Consider the following 26,023-nt stretch of genomic DNA (forward strand, 5'->3'; position numbering starts at 1 on the left):
ATAGTAGTTAATAGTATTTTATAATCTTTTTTATTTATGCTAAATTGGTAATAATGTCCCCTGTTTGTCTTTTTTTTTTTTTTTGGTCTAGTTAAAGGTTTGTTAGTTTTTTTGATCTTTTCAAAAAAACAACATTTAGTTTCATTTTCTTTCTTTTCTTTTTTTTTTCCTATTTGCTGTTCTACTGTCTCCACTCTAATCTTTGTTATTGCCTTACTTCTACTAGCTTTGAGTTTCATTTGCTCTTTTTCTTGTTCCTTAAAAACACCACTTTTGCTACATGACATAAATTTTGGTATCTTGTGTTTTTCTTTTCATTTATTGCAAGGAATTTTCTAATTTCTGTGTGATTTCTTCTTTGACCCCTTGTTTAAAAGTTTGTTAATTTCCACATATGAATTGTCCATTTTCCCTTGGGTTGTTGATTTCTTATTCCATTATGATTGGAGAAAAAAAATTTTTTTTTTAAAGATTTTATTTATTTATTTGACAGAGAGAGATCACAAGTAGGCTGAGAGGCAGGCAGAGAGAGAGAGAGAGAGAGGAAAGCAGGCTCCCTGCTGAGCAGAGAGCCCGATGCGGGACTCAATCCCAGACCCTGAGATCATGACCTGAGCCGAAGGCAGTGGCTTAACCCACTGAGCCACCCAGGCACCCCTGGAGAAAAAAATTTTTAAAGATTTTTTTACTTCATTTATTTGAGAGAAAGAGAGCATGAGTGGGGTGAGGGGCAGAGAGAGAAGCTCTCTGTTTGCTGGGAGCCCAGTGTAGGGTTTGATCCTGGGACTCTTGAGAGCATGACCTGAGCCAAAGGTAGACGCCCAACCAACTGAGCTACCCAGGTGCCCTGAGAAAATTCTTTATAAGAGTTTATTCTTTTTTAATTTATTAACCATGGTTTTGCCTGACATGGTCTATCCTGGAAAATGTTCCGTGTTTACTTAAGAATGTATATTTGGTCTTGTTGGATTGAGGATTCTCAATATTTCTATTTGGTCTAATTGGTTTATAGTGTTTAGCTCTTCTGTTTCTGTACTGATCTTTTGTTTGGTTGTTCTGTCCATTATTGAAAGTAGGGGTACAGAGTTTGTGTTTGGGATAATAAGTTGTGGAAATATGTAGTGGTGATGGTTATGTAACATTGTGAATGTACTTAATCCCAATGAATTGTACACTTAAGAATGGTTTGATAAGGTTTAAAATTATTGGATATAGAAGAATCAGAACTTTTTTAAAAAAAGATTTTATTTATTTGAGAGAGAGAGAGCAAGCACAAGTTGGGGGCAAGGGGAGAGGAAGAAGCAGGCTCCCTGCTGAGCAGGCTTGATCCCAGGACTCTGGTATCATGACCTTATCTGAGGGCAGATGCTTAACAAACTGAGCCACCCAAATGCCCCAAGTATCAGAACTCTTAAAGTCCAAGATTATGGGGAAGAATGGCCATTTGGGAAAGGAACCAGAGAACTACTGGATATAAAAATTAGGGTTCCTGAATTTAAAAACTTAGTAGATGAGTTATAGTTAAGTTTAGACACAGCTAAAGATAGAATTAGTGAACTGGGAGATTTGATAGGATAGTCAATAATAAAGCCCCTAGAAATAAGAGCTGAAGAATAGGAAAGAAGTTGAAATATAGAGATTAGAATTAGAAAGTTCAAAGTATATCTAAAAGGAGTTTTAGGAGGAGAGAATAGAAAAGAAAAGGGAAATGCAGTATTCAGGGAGTTGAGGCTAGAATTTTACAAATTAATGAAACACATGTCCACTCAAGATTCAGGAAGGCTAAAAGATCTTGAAAGCAACCAGTATAAAAAAGATTCCTACAAATAATCAAACAGAGCAAACTCAGATACAACAGTAATAGAGGCCAGGTAATAGAAGAAAATGTCTTCAGAGTACCTTTGTAAACATAGAACTATTGACCAAATAAACAAAAGCGAGGACAAAAATTCTGGGTAACATATAGATAGGAGCTCATTGGAGTTCATATTTTAAGGTTCTTAGACTGTTTGGGAAGAGGGGAAATAAAAGGCTATTAAATATATTTTAATATATATAATATATAAGAATGTAGAATATAATATAATAATAATATATATTAAATATATTTTCATGTCAAATATTTTATTAGAGAGAGCTCAAGTAGGCAGAGAAGCAGGCAGAGAGGAGGGGAAGCAGGCTCCCTGCCGAGCAGAGAGCCTGATGCGGGGCTCGATCCCAGGACCCTGAGATCATGACCTGAGCTGAAGGCAGAGGCTTAACCCACTGAGCCACCCAGGTGCCCTTCATGTCAAATATTTCAAAACAAATTTCTCAAAATGTACTTTTCAGTGTTAATTTTTTTGAAAAGAGATTAAATGTTTAGAAATGTATGGGATAATGACTCCATGACCCTAGAGAAAAGTAAGATACAAAATGCACAAAGTTTAAAAAAAAATACTGTTAAGTCTGATTACATAAAAATTAAGAACTTGTGTTTATCATAAAACACTGGTAAAAGATGTGTATTTCATAGCAGTGGAAGCCTGAATGGTCAGCAGGCATAAAAAATATGCCTAACCTTATTAATTAATGAGGAAATTCAAATAAATGCAGTGCTCTCCCCCTTTTTTTTTAAGAGAGTACATGAGTGGGGATGGGGGTGGATGGGGGAGGGAGTGAGGGAGAGAGAGAATCTGAAGCAGAGACAGAGACCTCTGTCTTCATCTCATGACCCCGAGACTTCATCTCATGACCCCGAGACTATGGCTTGAGCTGAAATCAAGAGTCAGACACTTCACCGACTGAGCTACGCAAATACCCCTGCAATGTTATTTTTATACCCACTAGATTATGGAAAATAAAAATTGTGACAGTGGCCAAGTTTTGGTAAAGATGTAGAAAAAAAGAACTATTCACTGTTGGTGGAATTGTGAATTGTTGTAGTTACTTTGGAAAATAGCCTAGCACCCTCTGGTAAAGTTGAGTATGCACATATCCGGTGATTTAGCAGTTCCGATCCTACATGTCCACCCTAGGGACATGCTTGTACAAAAATAGTTGTAGTTGCTTAAACTAACAAAATAGCAGTAAGAACATCTGGAGGTACACTGCCAGCAATCAGACCCCCAGCTCTGCAACTCATGTTACCTAACCTTACTGTGATTTGGTTTTCTCTTCTGCAAATAGTTACACAATCATATCAGATTGTTATGAGAAATTATAAGTTATGTGTAAAGGCTATTTTATGTTGAATGCTATTTGTGACAGTTACATGTAACTATAGGTGAGTGTAAAAAACATAATGTTGAGTAATAAGTTGCAAAAAAATACTTATGGTACCATGTGGTTTATACAGTTCAGAGTATGTAACATTTAATAGAAGTTTAACAGGAAATTGTTAAAATTAAGTAACTGTAGGTACCTTTTGGAGAGGGAGGATACAGGTGGTACAAGGAGGAACACATGGAAGGTCTCTGTCAAGTTCAGTGGTAGATCGTGGGTGCTTTTCATTTTCTTTGGACTGTACATGTTTGTATGTATTATTTCTCAACTAATTAAAAATAATTTTGGGATATGTGGAGTTAAGTACTTTTTGGTGGATGACTTCTCATTAATAATGTTAATTGTGCATTATGAACTTCAAAGAAGGACATAGAATTTTTAGTGCTCCCTACTTGATTATTGAACATTTTGGGTCTTAAACATCTAAAGTGGGGACTATATTATGTGATTATTGATGGCTAACTAGGAATCTTTTTCACGAATGCACAGCTGTTTTAACTAAACCACTTGGACACTTAGCTTACTTGCATTTTTTAATCTTATCAGCAACACTGAAATATTTTATTAAATTTTTTCATAAGACTGGAATCTTTGCTTTATCTTTAAATATGACAATGGTCTTTGTTGAATTGTACTATTTAATTTCCTTTACTATAGGAGGGAATTGTTGAGAATCTTTTCAAATGGGCCCGAGAGGCTGATCAGCCATTGAGGACATATTCTACTGGACTTCTAGGAGGTGCTATGGAGAATCAAGATATTGCTGCCAACTATAGGGATGAGAATTCACAGCTGGTAAGGACTATGTTAGGATTAGTTTCTGTATAAGATGGGAGAGTATTTGCAAGTTCTTTCTTTATACCTGAACTCAAATAGGTAGATCTTACTCATTACCTTGTATTGGAGTGTAGCTATAATTTTGACATTTCAAGATTACTTTTTACAAGTTTTGATTTTACTTTATTTAACTTGAAAATAACCATTTTTCATCTTGTCGAGGATCACGATAGTTTATACTCGGTAAAGAATAAGTACCATTCCCTTTCTTTTCCCAACATTTGGATTATGAAAAATTTCAAACATACAGCAAAACAGAGTTTTACAGAGAATAGCTATATACGTACCACTTAAATTATTTGTGGACATTTTACTATACTTACTGTATACCCACCCACCCATCCATCCATCCATCCATCCACTTTTCCTCTTATTCATCCTCCATTCCGGTTTTTTTTTAACGTAGTTCAAAGTAAATTACAGATAACTTCTCTCTCTTTCTCTCTTTTTTTTTTTTTTAAACTAAGCATAATACTACATATTAAGTACTACATAAGTACTTAAAAAACGAAAAAGCGGTGAATTTGAAAAATAGATTATGTAACTACATAGGTGGCAGTGTCTAACAATACAGTTTACAACAGGTACAAGTTTGAGAAACGTTCATTTTTTTTTTTTAGTCACGTTTATTGGGGTATAATTTAAATAAAGTAAAATAAACTCTTTTTTTCCCCCTTCCATAATGTCCCATCACTCAGTTACCCCATTCCCCCATCTCTCTCCCCTCCAGGAACTCTCAGTTTGTTTCCTATGATTAAGGGTCACTTATGGTCTGTTCCCTCTCTGATTTCATCTTGTTTTATTTTTTCCTCTCTTCCCCTATGATTTTCTGTTTTGTTTCTTAAATCCCACATACTTCATGTTTTATTTTCAAAGACACTTCAGAGTCACTTTAAAAAAATCATGGATATGTCTGGTGTCTGCCTCTTCAGGTGTTGATGGTCCAGCGTAGCTTGATCCAGATAGATCAGTTATAAATGATGTGTAATGTGCAAATGTGGTTTGGGTTTTTGGGATATTTTATGAGGAATGAGACTTTTAGCTATTCCTTATTTTACAAAGTTATAGAAATCAGATAAAAATATTGAACAGATCTTTACCATTTCCAGATATTGGGGTAACTGCATGAGGATTTAGTTGTCCTTAAAATGGAAATAAGATTTATTTATTAAGAATCATTTAAATTAAGATGCAGAAGAAATAAAGCCTTTTATCCCAATATCTGTTGATAGGTGGCAATAGTACTTCGCAGACTGAGGGAGCTACAGCTTCAGGAAGTGGCTTTGCGGCAAGAAAGCAAGCGTCCCAGCCCACGGAAACTCTCTTCTGAACCTCTTTTGCCTCTGGATGAAGAAGCTGTGGATATGGACTATGGTGACATGGCTGTAGATGTAGTGGATGGTGAACAAGAGGAAGCCTCTGGAGACATGGAGATCTCCTTTCATCTTGAGTCAGGCCACAAGACCAGTAGTAGAGTGAACTCAGCAGCCAAACCCGAAGAAGGAGGATTGAGGAAAAATAAGGCGGCAAAACAGGGTGACAGAGAGAATTTTAGGAAAGCCAAGCAGAAGTTAGGTTTTTCAACATCTGATCCAGATCGCATGTTTGTTGAGCTGTCTAATAGCAGCTGGTCAGAAATGTCACCTTGGGTGATTGGCACCAATTATACCCTTTATCCCATGACTCCTGCTATTGAGCAGCGGCTTATTCTCCAGTATCTGACCCCCCTAGGAGAATATCAGGAGGTGAGCTTATTGGAAAGAATACCGTTCACACTTTGGGACTGTTGTGCTTACTTCTGAGATATTTTATGGTAGCATTTTATATTTTGATGTGCTTTAACTGTAACATGGAAGAGTCTTTGCCCCAAACTGGTGAAGTCTTATGCCATTGATAAAGTCTTAGGTCACTTCCGATGCAGGTCTTTTTTGATAAAAGTGTGTATGTTTTCTAAAGGAGGGAGAGGTACCTCATTTTAAAAAATCTTTTGTCCTCATAATGGAATAGGAAATACAAAAATAAAGCCAGTGTTAAGATTTGTTTTTGTCTTCATTTCAGTTACTTCCCATATTCATGCAACTTGGATCACGGGAATTGATGATGTTCTATATTGACCTGAAACAGACAAATGATGTCCTGCTTACATTTGAGGCCCTTAAGGTAAAATTCTTTTTTTTTTTTTTTCAGATTTTATTTTTACATAATTTCCGCAACTCAGTGTGAGGCTTAAACCCATAGCCCTGAGGTCAGGAGTTGCGTGCTTCACTGACTGAGTCAACCAAGTGGGGTAAAATTCTTAAAAATATTGTGTACTAACTGTTTTATTGACATGGACTCACCCATGTGTTTCCATATGTAACATCTCTGGGTTTTATTGCTCAGGGCATTTCTGTTGCCAGATTTGTCAAAATAGTAACAAATGAAAATTTCTTATTTAGGTTAAAAAAAAATGAGGCTTACCAAATTTTTTCACAGAGATTCAGGGGTCAGTCCTAGGGGATTGAATATTAATTGAATATTTAATTAATTGAATAATTGAATATTAATGTAGAACCTGGATCTAAATGTGGGAATCGCTTACTTTATATCCAACTACTTTGTAAGTATTCCCCCTCTGAGCCAACACCACTTTTTCTGAATTCTTATTTATATATATATGTACATATGCATATATATATACACATGTATGTGTGTGTGTATAAAGATATACACCCTGTGTGATGTTGGATCATCTAGCGTGAACAAAATACAAATCAGAAAATGAGTAAAGAAATAGAGGCAGGGCGCCTGGGTGGCTCGGTGGGTTAAGCCTCTGCTTTCAGCTCAGGGCATGATCCCAAGGTCCTGGGATTGAGCCCCACATGGGTGGAGTGGGGGGCGGTTCTCTGCTCAGCAGGGAGCCTGCTTCCTCCTCTCTCTTTGCCTGCTTCTCTGCCTACTTGTGATCTTTGTCTATCAAATAAATAAATACAATTTTAAAAAAGAAAAAAAAGAAATAGAGGCAGACCCCAGTTCAGTAGAGGTAAGTGATTTCCTCGGTTGTAGAGGCACTGAATGTGGGAGGGCAGGTTAGTCTAGCCCACTATGATAATCAAAGGGAATCTGACTGGAGAGATAGAAGTTGAATGAATAACATTGTGGCTGTCATACAGTTCTACCAAGGAGGTAACTTCATGAACAGAGTACCTTTCTGTGCTGTTTACAATATTAAGATAAATTAATCAGGTCTCTATCGTTTGGTTAAGAGAGGCCATCTATGATTTCTTTTAGATATTATAGATGTTGTGGAAAAATGTGCGGGGTACAAAGGAAGGGGTGGTTTCTTCTTCCTGAGAAATGTTTCCAGAAAACACCTCTGAAAAAGAAGTGATGCTCCTTCTGGCTCTTTAAAAAGTTACAACTTTAAGGGGGAAAAAAAAGCTACCGCTTTATTCTTGATATTCCAGAGCTGTGCTGTCCAGTAGAAGTTTTAGTAATAGGGGCGCCTGGGTGGCTCAGTGGGTTAAGGCCTCTGCCTTTGGCTCAGGTCGTGATCCCAGGGTCCTGGGATTAAGCCCCACATCGGGCTCTCTGCTCAGCAGGGAGTCTGCTTCCTCCTTTCTCTCTGCCTGCCTCTCTACCTACCTGTGATCTCTGTCTGTCAAATAAATAAATAAAATCTTAAAAAAAAAAGTTTTAGTAGTAATGGAAATTTTCTCTGTCTTTGCTGTTTAATACAGTGGCAACTGGTTGTATGAGCACTTACAATGTAGCTAGTGCCACTGAGGTATTGAATTTTTATCTTAATTTTAATTTAATTAGCCACAATGTGGCCAGTGGCTGTTGCACTGGACAGACAGCACAGTTCCAGAGTATTTTGAAATGAAATAGAAATGAGAAAAATTGCCTTACAGATCCTAGAAATTTTAAATTTGGAGGAGGTCAGGTATATAGTGGAGTAACATGTATTTCTTTGTGTGGATGCAGTGTGTGTGTGTGTGTGTGTGAGAGAGAGAGAGAGAGAGAGAGTAAATTCATTTTATATATATATATATTTTTTTAAAAGATTTTATTTATTTATTTGACAGAGAGAGATGAGCAGGCATAGAGGCAGGCAGAGAGAGAGGGTGAAGCAGGCTCCCGGCTGAGCAGAGAGCCCGACTCGGGGATCAATCCCAGGACCCTGGGATCATGACCCGAGCCGAAAGCAGAGGCCTTAACCCACTGAGCCACCCAGGCGCCCCGTAAATTCATTATATTTTGAACAATGAAATGAAGCTGAAGGTCAGAATTCTCTCCAGTCCAAAGGTTTTGCTTTTCAGTGCAGCATCCTGTTCTAAATAAGTTATAGTGGAAGAAAGGATTTGGACAGTTGCTGTATCTATAGGTTATGTGTGAGGAATTATAATGGTCATTCATTATTCAACTGTTTCCATGCAGAGTCTTAATAAGGGATTAAAGAAAATGAAATAAAGGGTGAACAGGGAAAAATGACAAAAGAGATCTTTCTTATGGGGAAATAATAATGTAGATGGGGCATCTGGGTGGCTGATGACTCTATTTCAGCTTAGCTCGTGATCTCAGGGTTGTGAGATCCCCCTGCTCCCACTCCTCTCCCTGCTTGGACTTTTTCTCAAATAAGTGAATAAATAAAATCTTTAAAAAAAAATGTAAAAAGATGTGTACTCTTTTATTCAAAAGGAAGACTCAGTTGTATACGAAGAGGGACAGGTGCTGAAGTTAGTAGAAGTAAAATGGATTAAAATAGTAATTTGAAGAACCCGCTCTTTTTTTTTTTTTAAATAAAGATTTTATTTATATATTTGACAGACAGAGATCACAAGTAGGCAGAGAGGCAGGCAGAGGGAGAGAGGGGGAAGCAGGTTCTCTGCTGAGCAAGGAGCCCATTGCGGGGCTCGATCCCAGGACTGAGAACATGACCTGAGCCGAAGGCAGAGGCTTAATCCACTGAGCCACCCAGGCGCCCCGAAGAACCCGCTCTTAAATGGAGATACAACATAAGGAAAGAAAATAGAATCTTTGCTTACACTAGTGAAGTGATCTAGGTCATAGGCTTTGTATTGGTAAAGGTTGAACCTGCTTACTCTGTTTTCCCATCTGCCTATCCTGGCAGTGGAACTGTCACTTAATGGTAGTGACGTGTGAAGAACTACACGCAGTGGCCTAAGGGTTGGAGGGAAACCGTATGTGGTTTAGCTACTTCTTGGGGGATTGACTTGTGTAACAGACAAGAGTAAAGAGGGAAGGGATTTGAAATTACATATAAGGATTAGTCTGAGTATGGGTATTGAGAAAACTTCTGAAGAAGGTACATGCCTTTTGTTTTTGCCATTGACCTTGGCAAGGTTTGTATCAAATTCCATACATGTCTAGTTGTACTTTTCTACAACTTTTGTACTTTTGTACAACTAGACAACTCTGTGTTGTCTATACTTTGTGCTTTTGTCACCACCCAGAAGACACCTTGGTAAGAGAAACAGGAGGGGGAGCTCTAGTTCTTCTTAGGCTTTGTCCACATTAGACTGGTTTCAGAGTCATCAAATGTAGCCTGCTGCTCACATTTGTACTTCCTGCCTTTCAAATTGCCCAGAAGATCAGGTCCACCTGGGGAGGTTAGTGGGACTTAAACAGGAAGTTAACGAAGCTTTAAAGATAACAAACTTTTTTTTTTTTTTTTTAGATTTGTTTATTTGAGAGAGAGAAACGACAAGAGTGCAGGAGAGGGCAAGCAGGGGGAGGGGCAGAGAGAGGGCTGAGCAGGGAGCAAGACATGGGGGCTCCATCACATGAGAGCCTGAGATCATGACCTGAGCCAAAATCAAGAGTCGACCCTTAACCTACTGAGCCATCCAGACATCCTTAAAGACAACAAACTTTTAAAGGTCAATTTAAGGTGTCTTCTGATAAAGTTCAAAAATTTACTAGTTTTGGTAATTTGCTGAAGATGGAGTCATACATATTTAGTATAAAAGAAGGCAGAGTTTGTCATTATATTAGATGATGAGTCAGTGACTTAGCCAAAACTAGAACATAGAGCTGATTATGTTCAAAAGAATTGAAATAGAGGGGCACCTGGGTGGCTCAGTGGGTTAAGCCGCTGCCTTCAGCTCAGGTCATGATCCCGGGGTCCTGGGATCGAGTCCCGCATCGGGCTCTCTGCTCAGCAGGGAGCCTGCTTCCCTCGCTCTCTCTCTGCCTGCCTCTCTGTCTACTTGTGATTTCTCTCTGTCAAATAAATAAATAAAATCTTTAAAAAAAAAAAAGAATTGAAATAGAAAGGTTAAAAATTCTTTAGGGAAGCTATGTACTAATAAAGTGGTAATGGAATTATGTTATTATTTATAGCAGTATTTTTCATTTCTTATTTTTCACCTTTATAAAAACTTTTGGTATTAGAAGGGAATGTTAAGGAATCTTAAGAGTTCTTCGGGTTTTTTGTTTCCCTTAAGCAGTACTAGTTTTACTTCTGTTTTGAGGGAGTGATTGTCTATTTCAGAGGATTCCTTTTATTTAGCAGCTTGATTGAATGTTTTGTGAAGAGATTTTGTGATTATTCTAGATCGTTTCACAATGACATGTGTCCTTTTTGCTTAGCACCTTGCATCTCTCCTGCTCCACAACAAGTTTGCCACAGAATTTGTTGCACATGGTGGAGTACAGAAATTACTGGAAATTCCTCGTCCTTCTATGGCTGCAACTGGTGTATCTATGTGCTTGTATTACCTGTCCTATAACCAAGATGCCATGGAAAGAGTAAGTCCAGTGCATTTAGAGTATGGGAATGGAATTGGGTGGGGAGACACTCTAGCTCATTCACAGAATGACTTTTGGGTAAGAAGGAAATGAGTAGTTGGAGTAAATTTTATTTTGTTTTTATTTTTTTAAAGAGTTATCCATTTATATTAGAGAGTATATGCGAGGGGGAGGAGGGACAGAGGTAAAGGGAGAGAGAATCCTCAAGCAGACTTCCTGGTGAGCTTGGAGCCTGCTGCGGGGCTCAGTCCCAGGACCCTGAGATCATGACCTAAGCTGAAATCAAGAGTTGGACGCTTAACTGACTGAGCCACCCAGGTGTTCCTCTTTCTCATCTTTTAAGGGGGAGAACTTAATACCTGTGGAACCAAGCACTGAGAGCATTAAAGGATGTAAATATTTGCAGAATTTGGCACTCAGTAAATATAGCTCAGATTTGAGTATGTATCTAAGTTTAGGTTTTCAGGTTTGGAATAGATTGTTACAGAATTTCATTTGTTAGAATTTAAGCTTTAAACTCAGAATGACCGAATCAGTAATGATCATTGAATTCTGTAAAGATACCTAGTTATACTGGTGAATATTTATGCCCTTTGAAGGTTTCTTTGCCTGAAATTTTAAAAAATTATGATTTATTTATTTTTTGCAGGTTTGTATGCATCCCCACAATGTTCTGTCTGATGTGGTGAACTATACCCTATGGTTAATGGAATGTTCTCATGCCTCAGGGTGCTGCCACGCTACCATGTTTTTCTCAATTTGCTTCTCCTTCCGGGCTGTGTTGGAGCTCTTTGACCGCTATGATGGTCTTCGTCGTCTGGTGAATTTGGTGAGCTTCTCAGTGGCTTCTGCTTGTGAGGAATAGGGGTCCTGCTTCTCTTTGCTGCCCTTCAGTAGTGTCATGGGGTGGAAGCTTTTTTTCCTTTTCTTTTTTTTTTAAAGATTTCATTTGTAAGTAATCTCTGTACACATTGTGGGACTTGATCTATGCTCCACCAACTGAGCCAGCCAGGTACCCTGAGAGGAAGCTTCTGATTGGAGGAATTTTGCTGTCATTGTTTGTTTGTTTGTTTGTTTTTTAAGATTTTATTTATTTGTCAGAGAAAGAGAGAGAGTGAGAGTGCAGAAAGGGGAGCAGCAGGCAGAGGGAGAAGCAGGCTTCGTTGCTGAGCAAGGAGCCTGATATGGGACTCGATCCCAGGACCCTGAGATTATGACCTGGGCCGAAGGCAGTTGCTTAACCATCTGAGCCACCCAGGCATCCCTGTCATCCTTTGTGAATGAAGTTTTTTTTCCTACTTGTTTTCACAAGTTTCTCTTCCTCTTAAGTGGTTAGAGAACTCTATGCCTTTATAGACTTGTTTTTTTTTTTTTTTTAAAGATTTTATTTATTTATTTGACAGAGAGAAATCACAAGTAGATGGAGAGGCAGGCAGAGAGAGAGAGAGAGGGAAGCAGGCTCCCTGCTGAGCAGAGAGCCTGATGTGGGGCTCGATCCCAGGACTCTGAGATCATGACCTGAGCCGAAGGCAGCGGCTTAACCCACTGAGCCACCCAGGCGCCCCTAGACTTGTTTTGGATATAATAATCTCATAGGGGAGTTGTGTTGATAATCTTGATCTTCCTAAAGTCAACGGTTTTGTGACTGAATGTCTTTGAACATGTTTAAAAACTATGTAATCTTTCTTTCTCATGCTCTCTTTCTTTCTTCCAAGATTTATTTATTTATTTATTTTAGAGAGAGAGAGTGTGTGTGTGCAGTAGCAGGAGGGACAGAGGGAGAGAGAGAGAATCCCAACAGGACTCTGCTGAGCACAGAGCCCAACATGGGGCTCAGTCTCCCGACTCAAGAGATTATGACCTGAGCTGAAACTAAGAGTTAGATGCTTAACCAACTGAGCGGCCCATGCGTCCCAAGCTGTGTAAAATTTCAGTAATTGTTTATTTCCAATAACTGGTTTGCTTTTATATGGCTACTCTTAGCATGTTGTATAGACAGATTAGATTTGATATTGGTCAGTGTTGTTGAGCATAAACATTTACTGTAATCCTTTTCTTCCTTTTACTTTTCTCTTTTTGTTTTCGCTTGCTTCCCTTTTGCCCCATTTTATCTCTTTCTTAATAGATCAGTACTTTGGAGATTCTAAATTTGGAAGACCAGGGTGCACTTCTGAGCGATGATGAAATATTTGCCAGCCGCCAAACTGGGAAACACACCTGCATGGCCTTGCGCAAGTACTTTGAGGCCCACTTGGCCATTAAATTGGAACAAGTGAAGCAGTCACTTCAGAGGACTGAGGGTGGCATTCTCGTCCATCCTCAACCCCCATACAAGGTGAGAGGACCTTGTCTTAAAAGGGAAAGTTGTTAGCTTTCCATAGCTAAGTTTCTTAGGCCTGAAACTTGTTCGATCAGTGGTATGTCCAGTGTCCAATGTGGATGTCTGATGTTTGATTATACTTGCCCTGTGTGGAGGCAGAATACCTGAAAATGTGTGTACCAGGGACTTGTTTTGCTCCCTGTTTTAAGTTGCTACTTCTCTGGGGTATTAGAACTAAAAGATGAAGAGCAGTGTGTATAAAAGGGTTTTCTTTTATGAAAAGTACTAGATATTTTATTCTCCTATGTGGAATTTTTTTTTCTGAAAGGATTCTCCACTTCTCTATCATGTTTGAACTTACTTCCTGTGTTTTGGAGTATGGATGAATATCTATACTCCATTGTGCTTTTAAAAATCGCAAATTGAAAAGAAATCAGTTTTATGTGGTGCTTCTTTCTTTAGCTGTGAAACATGTACACCAACAAATCAAACATTCTGTTACCTATTTTGGGCAAAATGTATTATAAGTATGATTATAAATAAAAGGTTACATGTATGTTCATTATTTCACATGTGGGTTGTTGACTCAATTGTGGAATTTGAAAGCTATTATTACTCAGCTTTATTATAACCTGTTGGCCATTGAGCTGTGATGGAGAAGAAGCAGGCAGGTGATAGTGTGCTTTAATAATATGTATCTCTCCTTATAGGCGTGTTCATATACTCATGAACAGATTGTGGAAATGATGGAATTTTTGATAGAGTATGGCCCAGCGCAGCTGTATTGGGAACCAGCTGAAGTCTTCCTCAAGCTTTCTTGTGTTCAACTCTTGTTGCAGCTTATTTCTATTGCCTGTAATTGGAAGACCTATTATGCAAGGTGGGATCAGAGAATTTTTTTTTTTTTTAAAGATTTTATTTATTTATTTGACAGACAGAGATCACAAGTAGGCAGAGAGGCAGGCAGAGAGAGAGGGGGAAGCAGGCTCCCCGTTGAGCAGAGAGCCCAATGTGGGGCTCGATCCCAGGACCCTGGGATCATGACCTGAGCCAAAAGCAGAGGGTTTAACCCACTGAGCCACCCAGGCGCCCCTAGAGAACTGTTTTAAATGAAATTAGATTTTGCTTTTTGGTAAAGTTGATGTTGGTTTGTATATAGCATATGCTTAGCAAACATTTGTTGAACTGAATTGAAAGTTTGGGCATGAATCTGAGAAACTAGATTAAGAAGGATTTTTTTTTTCTTTAAGATTTCATTTATTTGAGAGAGAGAGAGCGGCAAACATGAGTGGGGGATGGGGAGAGGGAGTAGCAGCCTCGATCTGGGAGAGCCCAGGATCCTGGGATCATAACCTGAGCAGAAGGCAGACGCTTAACTGACTAAGCCACCCAGGTGCCCCAGGAGCATAATATTTTTAATTTATAGAGTACTTGTTTATGGTTGATGATGAATACTACATAATAGGCAGGGATCAACACCTGTACTCTCAGAAGTTGTATGATTTACATAGCTGCAGAGGTGGGGTTGAAGTCCTGTCTTGAGACTGTAGTCCAGTATTTTTTGGTATTTAGACTTTAAATATCTCTCTACTGCTTAATAGCCACATGTGATGTTTATCTTCCTCTCACATAAAACTGTATTTTGTTCTGTGAATATCCTAAAGACCATCACATTGTACATTTTAAATAGGGGAATTGTGTAGTATGTGAATTATAGCTCAATAAAGCTGTTTTTTTTGTAAATAAGAAAAAAACCCTATTTTATGCTTTTGTTATGATTTTCATGATTCAGTTAAGAGCTGTTAGGGCAGAGCAGGATGAGGCTCAGAAAAGGACAGTTAATAGAATCGGGAGGTTGGGTGGGTTCTATTTGAGGATGATGTATAAAAATGAAAATTGTATTTTGGAAATGATAGAATCTGGAGACAGCATAGCAACAAAGTTTACAAAGAGTGGTTCTTTACCTTTTTTTCTCTATCTAGCCATTGCCATTAAAGCCAAGACAGACTTATTTAGGGTGCATATGACTTGTTTGAGAAATGTCAGGATATTAAATCTAGGGAGATATTTTAGAGCAGCCATTTTCAAACTTTTTGGTCTCAGGACACCTTTACTGTGTTAAAAATTATTGAGAACCTCAAAGAACTTTTTTGTGTTAAATCTATTGATAGTTAACAGAAAATAAAACTGAGAAAATACAAAATTATTCATGAATTTACTTAATAATTTGAACTCATTGCATATTTAGCATTTTTTTAATGAATAATTTCCAGAATAAAACCAGATAATTTTGGCAGGGTTTTTAAATGTCTGCTCAGTATCTCATATCTGCTTCTGTATTCATTCTTTTGTGACTTCACACATGACCCAGCCTCTAGAAAGCTCCAATATCTACTCGTAAGAGAATGGGAGTGAGAAAGGAAAATAACATTTTAGTGTTAATATGAAAATAGTTTTTACATCACAGGACCTTCTGAAAGGGCCTCAGAGATCCCTGGGGTCCCCTAAGCACACTTTGTGAACTACTGTTTTTTTAATTTTTTTTTTTTTTGTGAACCACTGTTTTATTAGAGTATTAAAGTAGGTTATTATATTTACTTGAACTTTTGCTGAAAATGATAAAAGCTCTAAATAGAGAACTAGGAAATTATCAATACATTTTTTGAGTGGTAAATCAAATCTGGATTACTAAGAAAATATAAATATGTTTGGAATATATCCTTCAAAAGTTTTTTTTTTTTAAGATTTTATTTATATGCCAGAGAGAGAGCGAGAGGGAGAGAAAAAACACAACTGGGGGAGCAGGAGGCAAAGGGAGAAGCAGTCTCCCTGCTAAGCAAGAAACCTGATGCAGGACTTGATCCCAAGACCCTGGGATCATGACCTGAGCCGAAGGCAGATGCTTAATGGACTGAGCCACCCAGGCATTCCTAAGTTTGTTTTTAAAAATAAATACTTGTTTCTGTTTAGAATATACAGAACCTTAGAAAAGAAAATTATTCTTAGCCACTGTTAATTTCCCCAGTCTTTTTTTCCATAATGTATGTAAGTATACATAATTGAGATCATAGCATTTAACCAAATTCACCTTTTTTATGAAATAATTCAAAATACAAAAAGGTACAGAGACTACTCAGTACTCAGGGTTGGCACGTGGTGGCATTTCTTCTTTCTCGGTTCCTTTTCCTGCCTCCGCACAGTGACCAAAGTGCATTCTCTTCATGTTTTTATATTACACATATGTGTATATGTAAACAATAATGTACTTCTTTATGTTTTTAACTTATATAAATATTATCCTATATGCATCTTTTGCAACTTGCTTTTTTTCACCCTTATGTTTCTGAGATTTATATGTGATATTTATTTGAACTCTTGTATATCTGTACTAGTTTATTATCCTATTGATAGGCGTTTAGTGCTTGTTAATTCTTTTTTTTTTTTTGCTATCAAGTGAATGGCACCACAGACCTCTTTTTCAAGTCTCTTTGAGGATATGATGTATATAATCTGGATTGTAGGGCACCTGCATTTCATATTTAGTAGATGTTGCATATCATTTTCAGGAGGGTATGGGAGTTTTCATTCTCTACCTTTTTCCCAACAATTGGTATTGTCCAACATAAAATTATATCTTATGTTTTGTATTTCATTAATGTTGTATTCTGAGCCTTTCCCTTTGTCCTTTAGAGTTCTTTGAAAACACCTGTCTGTAGCTGCAGAGTAGTTCATCAAATGAGTGTATCATAATTTTAACAAATACGTATTCCTATTGTCTTTGTAGATTTTCTAATTCTTTTGTTATTTTAAATGATGCAATAATGGACATCATAGCACATAAATGCTTGTTTGTACTTTTATTTATTTATTTTTTTTAAGATTTTATTTATTTATTTGACAGAGAGAAATCACAAGTAGATGGAGAGGCAGGCAGAGAGAGAGAGAGGGAAGCAGGCTCCCTGCTGAGCAGAGAGCCTGATGCGGGACTCGATCCCAGGACCCTGAGATCATGACCTGAGCCGAAGGCAGCGGCTTAACCCACTGAGCCACCCAGGCGCCCTATCCTTTGTTTTTAATCTTAGTAGTTTGTGTGGTGAAAATCCCATCCCAGTTGTTTTGGAAGTAATATCATGGTAACTTACAAATCCTTTCTTGATGTCATAGCTAGGGACAGAGCTACACAGGTAGTTCTGATCCCTTATGTCTCTCTCTCTCTTTTTTAACTGTTGTTTTTTTTGGCTATCCTAGTTTCCATTTGAGTAATTATTTCTCCTGTCCAGGAATGACACTGTGCGCTTTGCCTTGGATGTCCTGGCTATTCTCACTGTTGTGCCAAAAATCCAGCTCCAGTTGGCAGAATCAGTGGATGTGCTGGATGAGGCTGGCTCCACTGTCTCCACTGTAGGTAGGTTGTACCTTTTCATTTTTGTGATTGCTTTGTCTGGATTTGTTTTTATTTGCTATTCTGGCCATGTCTCTTTACTTAATTTGCAATATTAGTACAGAAAGTAGGGATGGAGGGTGCCTTGTCCCATCTAAGTTGTGTGCTGCACACTTTTTATAAGGGAGTTGTGTTAGTGAACTCAGATTTTCTGAAAGGTACATGTGCTATGATGGGACATAGTCATTCTTGAAAACCTTGTACTCTGCAGGGTCTTGTGTTAAAATAAAGTTTATGGGAAAAATGGGTTGGGGAAGACAATAAAAAACTTAAAGTAGATTTGTAATCTAAGCCCTAACAAAATCAGTAATTGGCAAGCCACTCAGAATGGACAAAAGCTATCATACACAAGAACAAAAGGAAAGTATGGTTTGTTTGAAAATATACTTTATTAAGAACAGGACTGGTAACGGCTCCTTCTAAGGTGAGCATGCACTGTGGTGTGACTGGCTGTGGATTTTGGGGTGCACCACCACTTTGGGGGAGAAAGCCTGAGGTGTGCAGCCACTTTTTTTAAACTTTCTTCATATAGCAGAAAGGGTTCCTGATGCCATTGTGGCAATCAGGCTGAGGGCTTTTCCCTTTTCTGCTAAAAGTATTAATTTATTCCTGCTATTTTTGCTCCCCTTACCAGGAAAAATTGCACATGACCCTTGTGACTTCCACATAATACTGACATCATTCCCCTATTTAACAACTGCATATGAGGTATTACATCATGAAGATATAGTGTAGTAGAATGGATTATATTTTATTCAAATAATTCCTTGTTCTCTAATAAATAAAAAGGTATAATAGTTTTAAGTAGAACAAAATGAATAGAAGTCTGCATTTTGACTCTGGAACAATCATTGAAGTTGGCTGTTAGTTTTATGAGGAATAATATAAAATGTTTTGAATTTCTCCCCCGTAGGTATCAGCATTATTTTGGGAGTGGCTGAGGGTGAGTTCTTTATCCATGATGCTGAAATTCAGAAGTCAGCACTTCAGATTATCATCAATTGTGTGTGTGGCCCAGATAACAGAATATCCAGTATTGGCAAATTTATCTCTGGAACTCCTCGGAGAAAGCTGCCTCAGACTCCCAAAAGCAGCGAGCACACCCTGGCCAAGATGTGGAATGTGGTCCAGTCCAACAATGGCATCAAGGTGCTCCTGTCCTTACTGTCCATCAAGATGCCCATCACCGATGCAGACCAGATAAGGGCTCTGGCCTGCAAGGCCCTAGTGGGCCTGTCACGCAGTAGCACTGTCCGGCAGATCATCAGCAAACTGCCTCTTTTCAGCAGCTGCCAGATCCAGCAGCTGATGAAGGAGCCTGTTCTGCAGGACAAGCGCAGTGACCATGTCAAGTTCTGCAAGTATGCCGCTGAGCTCATTGAACGAGTGTCAGGAAAGCCACTTCTCATTGGCACTGATGTGTCTCTGGCACGACTGCAAAAAGCAGATGTTGTTGCCCAATCAAGGATTTCCTTCCCTGAGAAAGAGCTGCTTCTGTTGATACGAAACCATCTCATTTCTAAAGGGCTTGGGGAGACAGCAACTGTGCTGACGAAAGAGGCTGACTTGCCCATGACTGCTGCCTCTCATTCATCTGCCTTCACCCCAGTCACTGCTGCTGCTTCTCCTGTCTCTCTTCCCCGAACCCCTCGCATCGCCAATGGCATTGCAACTCGACTGGGCAGCCATGCCACTGTGGGTGCCTCCGCCCCTCCTGCCCCTGCCCATCCTCAGCCACGGCCTCCCCAGGGTTCACTAGCTTTGCCTGGCCCATCTTATGCAGGCAATTCCCCCTTGATTGGTAGGATCAGTTTTATCAGAGAGAGACCATCACCCTGCAATGGCAGGAAAATCAGAGTGTTGCGGCAGAAGTCGGACCATGGCGCCTACAGCCAAAGCCCAGCCATAAAAAAGCAGTTGGACAGACATCTTCCTTCCCCACCTACGCTGGACAGTATCATCACAGAGTATCTTAGAGAGCAGCATGCTCGCTGCAAGAACCCAGTTGCCACCTGCCCACCTTTCTCTCTCTTTACTCCTCATCAGTGTCCTGAGCCAAAACAGAGGCGGCAAGCGCCAATAAACTTTACCTCAAGGCTAAACCGCAGGGCATCATTTCCAAAGTATGGAGGGGTAGATGGCGGATGCTTTGATAGGCACCTTATCTTTAGCAGGTAAGGAGAGGCCACCTCCCTGGGAACTGCAATGATTCTTCTATTTAAATCAAAGTGTGTGGGTGATACCAGTATAGAGTGATGAATCCAGAAAGCCAGACTATTTTTTGGCCTGAAATACCAATGATTGTCACTTTGTGTGAACACGAGTAATGTGGCTGTACCCCCGTTTGCCAGCCATGGGGTCCTTGTGTGATTGTTGTATATTGTTAAGACACTCTGTGTTCTTGTTACAACTAGTATTTTTTTAGAACCCATGCACCATGCTGTGCCTAACTAGACTCCCAAACTTGTTTTTTTGCTGGTCCAAGTTGTCTCCTATTCTGATTCTTCACAAATCTCATATAAAGATGATGGAAAGCAGGTGTTAAACATGGGGATTTTTGTTACTGTTTAAATTTGGGAGTAGAGGTCCTTTTCTCTTGCTTAAAACAGAAATGAACCACTGAAGGTCACTCTGATACTTTGGAAGAACCCATTTGAAATACAAATGCTTTGGGTTTTTTTTTTTCATCCTTCTAGCAAAGTTTTCTTTTTTTCAGAGTCCTTGTGCATTCTTTGTCTCTGATTCTCTTTTGCTTAGGTTCCGTCCTATTTCAGTGTTCAGGGAAGCCAATGAGGATGAGAGTGGCTTCACTTGTTGTGCATTCTCAGCACGGGAGCGGTTCCTGATGCTTGGCACCTGCACTGGGCAGTTGAAGCTCTATAATGTGTTTAGTGGACAGGAGGAGGCCAGCTATAACTGTCACAACTCGGCTATCACACATCTTGAACCTTCCAGGGTAAGGGTCCCCAGGTTGTTTTCACTTATTCTGTGGTGAATAAGTGAAAACTTATATATAGAAAACATATATATATATATGGGTTGGTGAACTATCAGCTTGTGGGTTGGCTGTTTATTTGTATATAAACTTCTACTGGAACATAGCCATGTTCATCCGCATGGTCTGTGGCTGCTTCTGTGCTATAGTGGCAGAGCTGAGTAGTTGTGACACAGACCATATGGCTTATAAAGCCTAATGTATTTACCGTTTGGACCTTCAGGTAAAAGTTTACCAATTCTTTTCTAAGAAGGGGAGGTGTGTGTGGGTGTAATTTTTTTTTTTTAATTTGCCTCAGATGGAAACAGAGTCTATCAACTATGATCACAGAAGTTTTCCTTTTGTGTCAGGAATAGATTTCAAAGTACTGTGAGTTTTTAGGAAAAAAGCATTATAGGATTCTAGTGGGTCATGGTTTATTAGTATTATTCTGTGGATGGAATTGATACCTTATTGTTATTTCTAAAAGTCAGGACTATTAAGATGACAAGGATAATTTTCCTGATTTTCGAGTAAAGAAGACTCAGGGTTTTTTTTTTTGTTTGTTTGTTTGTTTGTTGTTTTTTAATTTTAAGAGTTTTAAGCTAAGAAAGTCTAGCAAATGTTTTCAGTTGACTGATATTTCAGGTGAGGGGAGACTGAGGAATATGGCCAAATATTAAGAAAGGAGGAACAACCTTTGATATCTTTCCAAGTTTTTTCTTCCCCTACCCTTGGAACTATTGTATTTTTTGTTACTAGGTCAGGAGAATTTAGTATTTTCTTAAATTCAGGTATTTTTAGGACATTGCATGTGCACATACTTAAATTCTAGCAGCTTCAACCATTTCTTGGTTCTTTGGAGCTTTTCTATTTTCTATATGATATGACAATATTTTTTAAGCTTGTATTTTAAAATGCTAAGGGCAAATAGCCTTTATATAAATATGTGATTACCCACTGTGGTCCTCCTCCTTCTTTTAGGATGGGTCCTTACTCCTGACATCTGCTACTTGGAGCCAGCCTCTGTCTGCACTTTGGGGAATGAAATCAGTATTTGATATGAAGTATGTAACTACTTTTATAACTTTAGTCTTTCTGTTCTGCAATTACCTAATTTATATTCCCTTCATCCAATTCTTCAACTTGAAGCCTTTTGGAAAAAGATGAATGCTGTGAGTTATTGCTAATTTCTCTCTTCCTCATGTGTGGCTTATGTTTAATAAGACTGTATCCTTTTTAGTTCCAGGATATTCTTAACAAGTATTCTTAACTACTCCCATCACACAACTCACCCTTCACTAATCCAAAGTGGCACATCTGTGTATTTTCTCATGTTCACATATGATAGTGGCACTTTTTGCTGGGGCATGTTTCAAAGACATGTGTGGCCTATTAGCCATTTTTTTTTAAACCAAGTAACTCCTGTTAATTTCTTATAATTATTTTGGAGCTTCTTGGTCAAACATGGGGGAAATTTTTTTTTTTTAATCCTAAGTGTACAGTTTTTCCTCTTTGGTTGTTGGGAATCCTCAGATGGGTATGGTCAGACAGCAGGGTGAGAATCATGTTTATTTTCAGTCAGTTGAGTGAGTATGTTCTAAGGGTCCATCACTTAGGTACTTCTGTTGTTTGTCCATAGGCATTCCTTCACAGAAGATCACTATGTTGAGTTCAGTAAGCATTCTCAGGATCGGGTCATAGGTACAAAAGGAGACATTGCCCACGTAAGTACTTGAGAATCCACTGCTTTCAAGCTAATTATGCCCATTTGTTTGTATTCAAAGCTTCTGGACTGAAGGACAGTCTTAAGGGCAACAACAAATTGCCTAGTGATATTCTTTTTAAATAGAATCTAGCAGTGTAATAAAGTAGTTCTAAGCTACATGGGACCAAACATGAACTAATCTGGCAACTCAGGAGAGATGTCATTAGCATAGCAGTTATTTTCAAATACTTAGTTTTAGGTGAAATGTAAGTCCGTGTCTCTATGAAGCCTCACCGGGGAGACAGTTAATAGAGAAGCAAATATATGGTATGTTAGATGTCGGTGCTGCCAAGCAAAAGAAGCAGGGTAAGAGGTAGGAAGTGGCGGTGGTGGTGTGGAGGACTTGTGTGTTTTATCTAGGATAATCAGTATCACTGATTGGGTGATTTGAAGGAAGTACGGGTGTCATGTAGCAGTCTGGGAGGAAAGTGTTTTAAGATACAGGGAATGTCAAGGGAAAATCCCTTACTTGGGAGGTGGGAGAGAGAGGAGGGGAGAACAGGTCAGTGTCGGGAAAGGGGGCGACACATATCATAGTAGCATCTTACAGGGTGTTGTTAGGACCTCTGACTTTTCCTCTGAGATGCAGATACTGGAGGGTAAGCAGAGGACACATGATTAGATGTAAAGTTCCTGAAGTGTGATTCTGGCTTCTGTGAGAGAAACAAGAGCAGGCCTTCCAGTTAGAATGTCATGTCAGCACACATGTGAGGGCTGCAGCGGGGCTGGGGCCCAGGTGGTCATGGTGATGAGAAGTGATACAGCTGGGCCTTGGGATTCGGGACACATGCAGTTTGTTATTCTATTAGACATTCAAGTAGGGAATGGGCAGTTGACTCTACAAAATGGGAGTTCAGGAGAGAGGTCTGGGATAGGAGATACAAATACAGGAGTTATCTACATGTCAGTAGTCTTTAGAGCCATGAAACTGGATGAGATCATTAAGGAGGCTAGGGAAGAGAACTGTGGGGACAGTCCTGGCATGTGCCAACATTTCAGATTTGCCACATGAGGAGAGACTTGGGAAGGATACCGGGGGAATGGCCAGTAAGGGAGAAGACCTTAGGAAAAAGATGTGCCACAGAAGGTGAGGGAAGATTCTTTTGAGGAATACTTGATCAGCTGAGTCAGAAACTACTGATGGGTATGAAAGATGAGAATTGAGAGGTACTGTTGATTGAATAATATGGAGCTTACTGTTAACTACATGAGGAGCTAGTTCTGTGCACCAGGGTGACAGTCTGATTAGAGTAAGTTCATGTGAGAACAGGGAAGTGGAGACAGTGAGTAGTGACAAATTTTTTAAGTGTGTTTGCTGAAAAGCAGAATTGGGGTATAGTAGCTTCGAAAGGGGGGGTGTGGGGAATATGGGAGTGTGAAGGGAGGGTTTCTCTCAAACTTTTCATTTGAAAATATTGAAATAAAGTTGAAAGAGTGAAAATATTGAAATAAAGTTGAAGGGGAATATGGAAGTGTGAAGGGAGGGTTTCTCTCAAACTTTTCATTTGAAAATATTGAAATAAATAAAGTTGAAAGAGTATATATTGTGCATATACCTACCACCTAGATTCAGCAGTGTAATGTTTTGCCATTTTCTGTCTAAATACATATGTTTGTGTTTCTGAATCATTTGGAAGTTGCAGATATCATGACATTTTATCTTTGAGTCTTACAGAATGCATATTCTAGCAATAAGGACGTTTTACTGCATAATCACACTCTATTACCAAATATAAGAAAATTATACTAATTCCCAAATATCATCTGATATCCATTTCATACTCAGTTTTCCCCATTGTTCCTGATATGTTCGGTTTCAAATGCTTTTTGTTTTTTTTGAACCAGGATCCAGCCAAGACTCACATATTGCATTTGGTTGTTATGTCTCACTAATGTTTTAAAGCCAAGAACCATTTCTCCAGTTTTCATGACACTGACTTTTGAAGAGACCAGGCTAGTTGTCTTGTCCCATGATCTCGATTTGTTTGTTTTCTTGTGGTGTCTCCTTATTTGTTCCTACATTAAAGGAGGATTTTATTTTAAAAGATTGGGAATATTATAGCATATGTGTAAACTGATGGGAAAGATCTGGTCTCTGCATGGGTTGCACATTGTAGACTTTGGAACTTCTGGTATTGCAGGGCTAAAAATATTGGGAGATTTTTAAGGAGAAAGGGTATTTCATTGATGCCTTTTTCCAAAAAGTGGCCCTTTTAATAGTATTCCATCAGTAATTATTGGTCAGTCCCTATGAATTTCTCCATTTCAATCGTAGAAACATTTTCTGTTTATTGAAAAGAGGGGTAGGGGTAGAAGAGGGTTTTCGTATCTATTGCATTCTTCTCTTTTCATTTTCTTGTGGGAAAGAGACTTTTCAAACCTTAAATGGGAACCAAAGCACTTAAACTTTGCTTGGATTGATATAGTCTTCCTGCTTTTCAGATATTTTACAATATTAGGGCTTTCATGATTTTGGTGGAATTTGGAAAGCATGGAGAGATATTTTTACACAACTTCTCGTGAATTGTCAATGGATGGATTGGTCTGATTTTTCTCTTCCCACCCCTTCTTCTCTAAAGATTTATGATATTCAGACTGGCAACAAGCTGTTGACTCTGTTTAACCCAGATCTTGCCAACAACTACAAGAGGAACTGTGCCACCTTTAATCCTACAGATGATCTTGTCTTAAATGATGGCGTCCTCTGGGATGTCCGCTCTGCACAGGCCATCCACAAGTTTGACAAGTTCAACATGAATATCAGTGGCGTTTTCCATCCGAATGGACTGGAGGTCATCATTAATACTGAGATTGTATCCTTTACACCTGTGTCTTACTTTCAATTTGTTAGCTGCTTTTTGATGCAGAAATTATCTTTCTACCAACATCCTGTCAAAGTATCCACACAGGTAATAATTTGGTGCCTCTCCTTTGACGTGTTAGTTAATCTATTAACTAAATAATCAATTGCTAGATATAAGAGCAAGATGAAGTGTTGCTATTGAGAGGATGGGAATTTGTGTTGCTTTCATGTATAAGAGGATACCATAGGAGATTTTCAGGGACATTATTCTATAATATACATTCTACATGCTTTTGTTTTACTTAGAAAGCATTTTTATTTTACTTCTTTAAAAAAAAAAAAACTTACCTTCAAAACATTCATATCTCACACAGAGGGGAAAAAAATAATATTTCAGAATTTCCCGTGAGGTTCCTTAAGAAATTTTATATAAAATAATTTTCCTTGACTGCTCTCCTCCTAGTGGGATCTTCGTACTTTCCATCTTTTACACACAGTTCCTGCTCTGGATCAGTGTCGTGTGGTGTTTAACCACACGGGGACAGTGATGTATGGAGGTAATAAACTTTTTACTTTTCTACATTCTTTTTCTTTCTTTTTTTTTTTCCCCCTCATTAATTTGATACTTTTGGTTTGGAAATGTCTCTGAAATGTGAATTGGAAAACATTTGAAGGTTGTAACATAAAAGACAAAATGTGAGCACAAATGGTGACAAAGTTTGTTAATGAAAATAATGTTGATTTAGGGTGAAAGGCCCCCTACTTTGAAGATAGCAAGTAAAATCTTGTATAGAAAGAAATTTCTTGCATTAATTTCCCATCTCTGTCATCAGCCTCCCAATATCATTATGATCTTGAAGAAT

The 26,023-nt window shown here is 38.6% G+C and overlaps 1 protein-coding gene across 1 annotated transcript in view; it reads left to right on the forward strand.

Annotated features, from left to right (window-relative positions):
* DCAF1 (DDB1 and CUL4 associated factor 1) overlaps window positions 1-26,023 on the forward strand; it is a 78,713-nt gene that overhangs the window by 26,971 nt on the left and 25,719 nt on the right. The window contains exons 6-19 of the mRNA XM_044253486.1: window positions 3,922-4,059; window positions 5,334-5,846; window positions 6,160-6,261; window positions 10,696-10,854; window positions 11,504-11,683; window positions 12,980-13,189; window positions 13,885-14,054; window positions 17,455-17,579; window positions 18,529-19,789; window positions 20,373-20,571; window positions 21,574-21,656; window positions 22,232-22,316; window positions 24,937-25,170; window positions 25,624-25,717. Of these exons, the coding sequence (XP_044109421.1) occupies window positions 3,922-4,059; window positions 5,334-5,846; window positions 6,160-6,261; window positions 10,696-10,854; window positions 11,504-11,683; window positions 12,980-13,189; window positions 13,885-14,054; window positions 17,455-17,579; window positions 18,529-19,789; window positions 20,373-20,571; window positions 21,574-21,656; window positions 22,232-22,316; window positions 24,937-25,170; window positions 25,624-25,717 (3,553 nt within the window). The remainder of the gene's footprint in view (window positions 1-3,921; window positions 4,060-5,333; window positions 5,847-6,159; window positions 6,262-10,695; window positions 10,855-11,503; window positions 11,684-12,979; window positions 13,190-13,884; window positions 14,055-17,454; window positions 17,580-18,528; window positions 19,790-20,372; window positions 20,572-21,573; window positions 21,657-22,231; window positions 22,317-24,936; window positions 25,171-25,623; window positions 25,718-26,023) is intronic.

The sequence above is a fragment of the Neovison vison genome, chromosome 6 (assembly GCF_020171115.1).
Source record: "Neovison vison isolate M4711 chromosome 6, ASM_NN_V1, whole genome shotgun sequence".
In the NCBI taxonomy this organism is placed as follows: domain Eukaryota; kingdom Metazoa; phylum Chordata; class Mammalia; order Carnivora; family Mustelidae; genus Neogale; species Neogale vison.